Source organism: Haemorhous mexicanus, chromosome 8 (assembly GCF_027477595.1).
Source record: "Haemorhous mexicanus isolate bHaeMex1 chromosome 8, bHaeMex1.pri, whole genome shotgun sequence".
Taxonomy (NCBI): domain Eukaryota; kingdom Metazoa; phylum Chordata; class Aves; order Passeriformes; family Fringillidae; genus Haemorhous; species Haemorhous mexicanus.
The window spans coordinates 2,324,436-2,334,567 of NC_082348.1; the positions used below are offsets into that span (position 1 = coordinate 2,324,436).

General features: G+C 45.3%; 1 protein-coding gene across 1 annotated transcript in view; it reads right to left on the reverse strand.

The window, feature by feature from the left end:
- The window catches only part of ACVR2A (activin A receptor type 2A), a 52,502-nt gene extending 42,586 nt beyond the window's left edge, over window positions 1-9,916 (reverse strand). The window contains exon 1 of the mRNA XM_059852510.1: window positions 8,164-9,916. Within this exon, the coding sequence (XP_059708493.1) occupies window positions 8,164-8,218 (55 nt within the window). The 5' untranslated portion in view covers window positions 8,219-9,916. The remainder of the gene's footprint in view (window positions 1-8,163) is intronic.
- Between the last annotated feature and the right edge of the window lie 216 nt (window positions 9,917-10,132).

Consider the following 10,132-nt stretch of genomic DNA (forward strand, 5'->3'; position numbering starts at 1 on the left):
CTGGGACGGGACAGAGCTGCTCCTGTGGAGAACAGTCTGGAAGAGGATGAGGAGCACCACGGGGTTCCTCAAGGGCTTCCCTGGACCCACCCTGGTTCAGACCTTTCTGGAGGTGGGGGAACAGCTCAGGGGGTGTGCAGACAGTGCCAGGGACAGGGATGGCACTCCTGGCAGGCTCCAGGGGTGGGCACACGGGAATTTCATGGAATTGCACCAGGACCAGGGTGGTGTCCTGAGCCCTGGGACACAGCACCAGTACTAGTGGGGACTGCCAGGATGGGAGCCAGCTCTGCTGAAAACAACCTGGAGGTTCGGTGGGCACCACACTGAAAAGTAATTTCAAAGAGGAAATGACCATTTCTACTCAGAGCCATTAGGATGAAGTGACATTTAAGAAGTGACATTAAAACCAGGCAGGCAGCAGATTACAGAAACCAACTGCACGGGGCCTGCATCCGAAGGGCCAATGCTCATCTCAAACAGCAACCCCTTTAAACATGAAATAGGTAACTTGAAGAAAAAAATTGAATAAATAATTGAAGAAAATAAATGTATCCATCTACATTTCAGATTCCCAGCTGGCCCAAGGACCGTTGCCTCCTCTCAGACCACTCATCCCAGTGAGCCCATGCAGCCCCTGCAGCCTGGGCACAGCTCCCTGCCCAGGGCTCATGGAATGCTGCCTTGTCCCAGAGCAGGGGCTGGTGCTGTGGCTTGGCTGTTCTCTAAGTGGGACAGCTCCCAGTTGAACCCAGGGCTGAGCTGGGAGGCAGTAAATGATGCCAATGTTTTCACAGCACACTAATGGCACACACTCCACGCTCTCAGGCAGGAGATGAGGGAACTCTGAAGTGCTGAAGCTGCAGGAATTCTGGTTCAGCCCTGCCTGTGCTGCCTCCTGGCACTGCCCTCAGACCGTGCTTTGTGTCATCTCATTAGACACCACTTGGCACCAGCTACAACACTATCAGGGCTGCACTGGGAGCTGGGCAGGGCTTGTGCTCCCCCCGCAGCCTCATTTCACTGGGAATTCCAGAAACAGGCAAAAGAGACCAGCCACGGATTTGTCTAAAACATTCTTCACATCTACAGCCAGTCATACAAAAAAAATTAAACAACAATCACCGAGTTGCCTTACCCGTTTCCATTTTTTTCCAGAGAAAACAAACAAACAAGAAAATCCCCAATCAAACAAGCAGAAACAAAATGAAAGCTGATGTTTTGCCCTCATACAAAGTTTGGTATCTTTCAGAAAATACACAAATCATATCCTAAATGATTATGAGCACTGTCTCCCTCCTGCATTTCTAAAAAGGACAGATGTAGCATCCAACTTTATAAGTCAACCTGCCACAAGAACCTCTGCAATTTGTTAGAAAAATCAATTTGTTTTCTTATCCCATTGTATTCCATTTAGGGATAAAAGACACATGAAGAGTTAAAGCTATTTAAAAAGTAACACAATTCTGAGCCATACAGATTCTTAGCATTTTCAAAATAATTATACAGATACTTTGTAACAGAACCTTCAGATTAAATATCTTCAGTAACTTTTCAGGTATCAGCTTTAACAGTGCCAATGTTCAGAATTAAACCAGCAAAACTTAACTCATTTGCTACCATCATTAGAGAAAGTGGAAATCTTCCCAAGTGTGACAACAGCCTCATTTAGGCAAAAACCAAAACCAGATCAGCCAGCAATGCCTAAATTGTATTGTAATTACAATACACAATTTTGCTGTAAATGCAAAATACAATCTTAATTCTTAGTCTTAATGAGGCAGATCAATATCTCAAAGTTCAGAAAGCAAAAGAATTTGAGAAATACTCTTTTTGGCAAATATAGCATTCATCTTCATTATCTATTCACTAACTACAGACAATGTTTCCCTCATGTAATTAAAGAGTTATAAAAGCAGAGAAATGCATCTTGGCATTTCTTACATGCCCATCACAGTTAAGAGTACATAGGGGTTTGCTTTTAATTACATTGTCATTTCAGCATTTTGTATTGAATTACCACCTAATTACAGATCCATAGAAATCCTTTAAAAAAGGAAGTTATGCTTTAACAAAGTCAGGAATCTCCAAAGGTGATATGTAGCCATTTAAATTAAGTGAAGAACTTGTAGCCCTCTTGCCAACTAACAGTCCCCAATATCCCAGCAAGGCCAGGCAGCGCAGTTTGACAGTTCCCAGCCACCGTGGTAACTCAGGAACAACACCGAAATTAATTACAATGCTGCATCCTGAGTGAAACAGATTATCCTGCACCACTTCAACCAGAAACACCAGCAGAACACAAAATGACCATGCCTTTCACAAGGTGTTTTTAGAATTTGGAAACACTTAATTTCCCTTCCAAACCCAACAGAACACAAGAGGTGGCACTCCCACAAGCGCCGCTGTTGCTGCAGGGCCTCGCTGTGAAGTCCCCAGGATTTGGGGTGACACAGCCACTGCTCAGACCTTTGCTGGCACCAACACAACACCAGCGTGTCCCGTGCTCACTCTGTCCCTAATGAAGCTGCTCCATGAAGGAATCCCAGCACAGTTCATGAGGAGAACCTCACAAAAAGCCCCACCAGCACAGAGGTGAAGGCTCCATCCTGCTCATCCTCCTTTGACTGTGTGCCTGCAAACGGGATTAATCCATCTGGGAGAGCTGGGGAACAGGAGCTGGGCAAGAGAGGCACGTTCTTGCACTCAACTCCTGCAGACAGAGCCCAGTTTGCTGCACCCAGCTGTGCTGAGGTGCTGTCACCAGCAGGACCTCACACCTCCCAGTCTGAGCTGATCCCACCCAACCCCACCAGCGCTGCCTCCAGCTGCTCCTGGCTGCAGGAACAAGCAGTGCTCCCACAAAAGCTTCCCTCCCTCCCAAGTTTTTCTAATACATCTAACCACATAACCGAAGATTGATGGCTCCAGTTAGTATGTGAATTGTCTGTTTTTCTTGTTTCCAGTTACAGCTTTAACTAGGAAATTTTGAAGAAAACCATAAATGTTGACTTTGCTCATCAAGAATTAAATTACTGTGAACCATGCTGATAACTATGCAATGGAAAAACCCTTCCCTGCTCTCTTTGCACCAACAACTGAAGGATTTGATGTATCTAATCTACATTTGGGATTCCTGGCCACAGAGATATGCAACATAAACAACATGGCAGTAAATATTCATTTTCTGTGGGATTAAACCTAAATATGTTCTGCTGTTTGGCACTGTAGTCACAAACTGTTTCTAAGAAAAAACCCCTCCACCACCACACAGACAGTGCAGAGAGAGAAGAAGACAAGAGATGCCACATGAAGTCACTGGCATCCAATATCACTTCAATTCCATATGGAAATAACAGGAAATAAGATGTGCTGAATTTTAAGCACCAAGGCAACAAAAACACATTAAGATTTCATCACACAAGAACTTGGCTGTAAAATCCGTAATTTTCTTGATCTTTTTAGGGAGTTTTCATTTTCAGGAACATCAGAGAGCTAACAGCTCATGGATGCTACCAACCAGCTCAAGCAAGCATTTGCATTAAGCTGCTTTTAGTTAATTAAGTGGTGGAAATGCATCTTTCCTACACCAAGAAACCTCTTCCACAATCAGATTCCTTGTCAACCTCTCCCTTTTTACAGCCTGGAAAAACTACAAGTGGAGAAGATTGGAAGAAAAGGTGGAATGAATAGGAATGAAAAACATTGGAGGTGATGTTATTTTTCCCCTTCCCTAGAACTAATGATTTGACAAAAATTAATGTCTATGGTTAAACAGGGAAGAAAAAAAAGAGTATTTGGCTCATTTGCTAATCAGCCAAACTCATCACCTAAGGGATTCTACCCTCAAATTCCAGAAAGGTGGGAACAAGAAAAATAAAAAAAAAACAACATATAAATAGTCTCAACGAAACCCAGCTGAAAACTATTATTCCTGCAAACAGTGATTCTCTTCTTGCAGAAAAGAGCTTTTCCCTCACACAGAACACCTGCCCCTCAACTTACACCCAGCACATGCAGACAAAGTTACTGAAGCCTTTTCTTCTCCAAAGCCTTGTGTGTGAAGGGTAGAGATGCAAATAAACTCATGACAGCAGCATCTCTCCGGAAATGTTTGGAAAGCAGAGTTCCACCAGGACGATGCTCACATGTTCTGATGTTGCATTTGCACAATTACAGCTCTTTTCAGAGCCCAGAAGATTTGGGGTTTATAACTGTTAAGTATTAACAGATTACTTCGAAATAGTTAACAGATTTTTGAGCTGTAGTCATTTATAACATCAAGCTCTCCATAACTCAGTCTATGCTTGAAAACAGTATTAAATAGGTTTATTCAATGAAACAAGTCCTGCTCTTAACAGCAACATTAGGAGTGCCCAGTGGTAATACATTTAATAAAGAACCTGTACACTCTGATAAAATAAAGGAATCTTTACTTTAAAAGCAGCACTAATTCTGAAGTGGTTTATTACCCCACAATAAAGTGAATAATGTGATTAGAGTCCAACAACAATCATGGACAGCTCACAGGGAACACACCAGCAGAAACAATTTCACAAACATTCCCAAACCTGGGGCAGGACATTCAAGAGTTACCAAGTTAATAATGAAAGGACAGTAAAAAAAGAGACATTCCACAAGTAAAATCAAAGAAAAAAGTCTCATGTTCCCCCTCAATTCCTTCAGAACACCCAACCATCCAGCTTGTAAAGTCATACCATGGAAAGCAGGTTTTACAGTTCTGAATAGATTTTTTTTTATGGGGGGGGGGGGAAGATACAATTTAAAAAATAGTTTCTCCAATAATAATCGCTGTGACCCAGGAGAATGATAAATCAAAAATCACAGAATAAAACATCCTCTATGCAGTGAAAACACTACTTTAACTACAAAGGTGTCTTTGACACGCCAGTACCTTCAGCTAAATTACACAAGACCTTCTGAGTGGCTTGGGAATGATCTGGCATTAGGAGAAATAGAGAGGACCAACACCTTCCTGATGTGGTTCCTTTTGGTTAGGTGATGTTTAGCTTGTTCTAAAAAATCCAGGTCTTGCTCCCTGTAGGACACTGCAGAGCTACTTTGATTTGGGACCACCCAGGTACCAAAGGCAGGGCAGGTACCTCAGAAGAGATGATGGGTTGGGAAATGAGGAGTTTATGAGTAACAAAAGGAACAATGAGATTTTAAACTAAGATTATGGGTGAGGAAAATCCACTCCTTCAGCATCTCCCACACTTTCAGCTGCACGGGGTGTATGTTTCAAAAATCTCAGAAAATTATGAAAGTGCCCATTCTCTGTTCCTGAAATGCTCTGAAGTGTAGCTCAGCAATCACAAAACCACCAGAACACAACCACACTTCCCTGGGGAGGGGAGCACCCAGATAATATCTGCAGAGAGCCTTCTTTGATGAACAAGCTGCTTCAGTCACAAGTTTTCCTGTGAAGCTCCCCTCCAATCTTGCCTCACGTACAGCAGAGGCACAGGAAGCTTGTTCTCAAGTATTTTATTATTACTTCAGGATCTTCTGCTCCTTCTGAAATCAAACATGCCCACAGGTTTATCTAAGTGTATTAGAGGGCACATGGAGAACCTTGACCCCGGCACTCTGCTTTCTTGTTTAGTTAATGTTAATTCATCTCAGCCTCTGGAGTTCCTACAGATGGGTGCAAACCTACACCCACTTTTATCCAGGCATCTACAAATATTTTAAAGCCTAATAACAACACAGATGCTCTTTCTCAAATATCTTAGTCAGAACAGGGAAATATTTTCACTCTCTTAACAAAGATGATTAAACTCACTGGAAATTCCTGTCCATTTGTAGTACATTTACAGGATTTCATAGTGCAGTTTACAGATAATAAAATAAATCGCTTTGAACCTAAATAGCACTTCCACACCCACCACGCAGAAAAAAACCACAACATTTTCACCTATTAAAAGAACCCCGGTATTAATTGGCCACGTAAACATCTGCAGAAAATAGCTGTATTTAAAAATAAATGAACAAATACAGCAAACCAAACCCCCAATCGCTGAAAGAGCCTGAGAGGAGCTGGAGCTGCACACTAGAGAGAGGCACCTCCACACCTGAACTCCAGGATTTTCTCAACCATTGCCAATATTCTGAAATATAGGACCTGGGCAAACTGATTTCCACGCTAAAGACTGGGAAAAAAAAAAAAATCTGGCGATGATGATGTTAGAACCAATCCATCAGGTAGGGTTTTAAACTGAAATAAGTCAGTTAAGAAACACTACTCAGAAAAACGCCTGCACTTCAAGCTTAAAATCTTACATAATCTTGCAGTTCTGATCATAAACCCAACACTTTACTGTTGAATTTATTTATTTTTAGACTTGCCTAAAATTGTAGAGTGTCTACAGTCCTGGTGTGAGTAGAAAATAGTATAATAATTGTTAAGTACCGGAACACTTAATGTGTAATACTGGAATAACCACCAAAACAATGTCATTAACATGAGAAGCAGCCCGGATTGCAGGCAGTTTCCTGCTCATTTAGCCAAGATTAATTCTTCACAGGCAAGAGGAACATTCTTTTCACCTTACCAAGGACAACCCGAGCGAGAAACGTTAAAGAAAAGACGTTCTTTATTGCTTAGCTGTTCTTTTTTATTAAGTCTGATAGGTAATGTCAACAAAAACCACTATTCTGTGCTCTAGGCAAAAGGATCTTAAGGGTGGACGTGGAAGAGAGACAGCCACGGAGAGCAGATGGCAGCAAGTCTTTGAGAAACTGTTAGAGAGAGGGGGGAAAAAGTTTCCCTACAAAACATATTGCTGAATTGAGAGAACGCTGCTGAGCTGAAAAATCAGGCATTAGGAGAAAACGACACACACGTCTTTACTGCAAGGCAAAAGCTGTCAGAAATCATGTTTGATTTCAAGAGAAGAATAAAAATTAAACAAGCCCAACAACCTTCTGGCTGTCCTTAACCCGCGGAGCCGTTTCCCTGGTTAGCACAGGCAGGGTTTTTGGGTTTCTCCTGGCAGCGCTCGCCATTTCACAGCACATTTAGCGCACACAGCGCGGATCGATAGCACTACAGACACAAGACGAGACTTATCCATTTACTAACCACAGCAAAACGGCCTCTTCAGCAAAATCCTCCAGCTCCTAACGCTAGAAATGTAAAAGGCATCCTTACAGGGATCTCATTACTCCCTTCTCCCGGTCACACGGGCAGGCTGAGCACTTGTCTGGGAGCTTTTAGCCTGATAAACAAGTGTAGCTTTGCACACCCTGCAAGGATGCTAAAAACCTCACAGAGCACTAAACACACGCTCCAAATGTGGGCACGGAGCGCCAGGCTGGCTTGTAAACTCGCATGAGATCCTCGCACAGCTCGTAAGAGGGTTTTTTGTGAGACTGATGGAGCTCCAAGCACAAATGGACCAACAGTTGCCCAACCACTGGTTGCTGCCATAACAATTTTCCTCCTGGAGAAGCGTGGGGAAGCCCTCACACCCCGCTCGCTTCCAGGACTCAGAGCTCTGCTGTTTTAAAGAGAAAATCAGTAGATTTTTTTTTTCTGCGCTAAAAGGCAGCGACATAACGAATAGCAAAATACAAAGGGTTACAAATGATTCTTTAGAAGCGGAAAGCCTGGCTTTTCACCCCAATTCTGTTGGTACATCTCTACACGAACACACCCCTCGCTATCACCAAAGGACGAGCTCAGCCCTTCTGAGCAGCACCTATTCCAAATTAATGAAGCATTAACCAAGGTCGCTATTCACCAGTGAACAGTCCGGCGTGAGAGAGATCAGACTGGAGGAAAGAGCATTTCAGCTGGGTAATTCTTATTTAAAACCAGCATCCAACACCGATAGCTGCGCTGCCAGGTTACTTATGTGACACTAGGTGGTTATGTCTCCACATTTATTCCACACAATTGATCTGAAATCCAAGCGCTGGGAGCTTTTCAAGTGCTCACGTTATATATATATATATTTTTTTTTTTTTAAGAATAAACACGAAAGCAGCTTCTGCCTTTACAGTCGCTGCCATCCACAAACATTTGCCACCTGAAAAAAAAAAAAAATTCTTCCCATTCATACAGAGCCAGCCCAAGTTCCCAAGTGCTGACCCCAAAGCCCTCAGTTTAAAGTGACAAATCCAGGAACATTCACTTACCTGATGAACAAGAGATAAGAAAAACAGCGAACGCCAACTTAGTAGCAGCTCCCATTTTCCAATGCTGTTAAAACATTTAAGTGACTTTAAGTATCCAGTTTTCTGGGTCCTGCAAGCTGGAAAAATCTCCCTTCTTGCTGAACCGTTATAAAGCAATTTATAGCAACATTTCTGCAGCAGGTAGTGTTCATAAAACACTAAAAATCAGGTTTGTTTAGACACTGACGACCTCCCCGCGGCTCTTTCTAGAGAGAATCCGGGTTGAGGGAGGGATAAATATATTTGGAACCGTGTTTCAAAACACACGTGTCATTTGGCTTCTGTACAAACGGTGGCAAAATTCAATTCATAAAAGTAATGCTACGAATCCACTTAAAAAAAAAAAAATAAAACAAAATAAGTCAACGATTAAGCTGCTGAGCACGACGAAGTCTCTGAGTCTCCAAGTGTTTTCCACATCAGGCGCCGTGAAGGATCATCCCTCGTGGGTGCGAGTGCCGGGGGGTCGGATCGGGATCAGTCCAAGGCGATGTTTTCGTCCTGCCTCCCCCTTCACACCCCGTGTAGTGTTTGGGAGAAAAGCAGCTCCATTCCAGTTCCAAACCTCGGGGCGAAGGGAGGAAGTTTTTTTGTCAGTTTGTCGATGAAAAACTACCTTAAAAACCAGCCACCAGCTACACGTGGGTTTTCTTTAATAAATGCTGAGGGATTTAGCGTAGCCCAGGAGAGGGAAAGGGGGGAAACAGCAGTCCTGGAACAAACAAACCTTCGGGCTCCCCGAGAAGAGGCAAATCTCTAGTCCTTGGCCAGGCAGAGAGAGCAGTGCATCCCTCCGTCTCCGCCGCCCTTCTCTAGCACCAGCACTCCCGAATCCCAGCAAGATTTCCAATTCTTCTAGGAGATTTCCATCCCCTCCCCCCGCGAGAGGCTATATTTGGTATTTAAACACACAAGAGTGGCTGGGAAGGGGGTACCAAAAAAAAAAAAAAAAAAATTAAAAAATAAAATGCAGTATCCAGGCGCTGGGGAGGAGGGTGGTATATTCTTTGTGGCAAATCCTTGCCGAGTGCCGTGCTTCCAGGAGAACTGGGCTTCTTTGGAAGGGAGGCGGCTGCGCCTCACGGCGGGCTGGGGCTGGATGGATCCAGGCTCCTCTGGCTCCTCACGGGTCCTGGATGAATCCACGCTCCTCTCCCTCCTCACGGACACATCTCCTCCTCGCCGCCCCGCCGCTGCTCACACGGAGACTCCACAAAATCCACCCCTCCGAGCTCAATCCAGTTCTTGCCTTCTTTTTTTTTTTTTTTCCTCTTTTTTCTTTTCCTCCTAGGAGCGAGCAGCAGGAGACGGCAGGGGCGGGGAGGCAGAGCCTTCTCCCCGCGCCTCCCACACGGCGGAGCGGGGAGCGATCCCCTCGTCACCCTCTCCCCTAACTCTGACCCCGGCTCAACTCTCCGGTCTCCCGGGCGGCGGAGGCAGCGCGGCTCAGCCCAACTTTGTCCCTCCAGCAGTGCAGCTTAGGGGCTGGCGAGGCGAAAAGGCCGAGCCGGGGGATTCTCTCCGGGCGGCGGCGGCCGTGCCTAGAGCCCGCCGAGTGTCGCTGGCAGCGCGGAACAGCCCTCGGTGCCCTGCTGCCGCTGCTCCCCCGTGGTAATCTCATATCTACCCATTCACCCGTGTGGCGTGTGGAGAACCGGCCCAAGATGGCGGCGCCCGGGCGATTGTTTTTGTTTCCTCTCCGCCTCCCCCTCCTTCCCCACGGCCGCGGCGGCCGCCCTGGATTGACAGCCACATTACCCAATCACAAGGCGAATTCTGCCTCTTAGCCCCGCCTACCTCCTCTCGCCCCTCCTATCGGCGGCGGGGCGGAGCGCGCTCCCCTACGCTGGCCCCGCCCCTCGCGGCCCGCGCGCGCCGCCTCACGGGCGCGCTCCTGCCCGCCCTTCCCGCCCCTCAGGGCGCGGCCCCT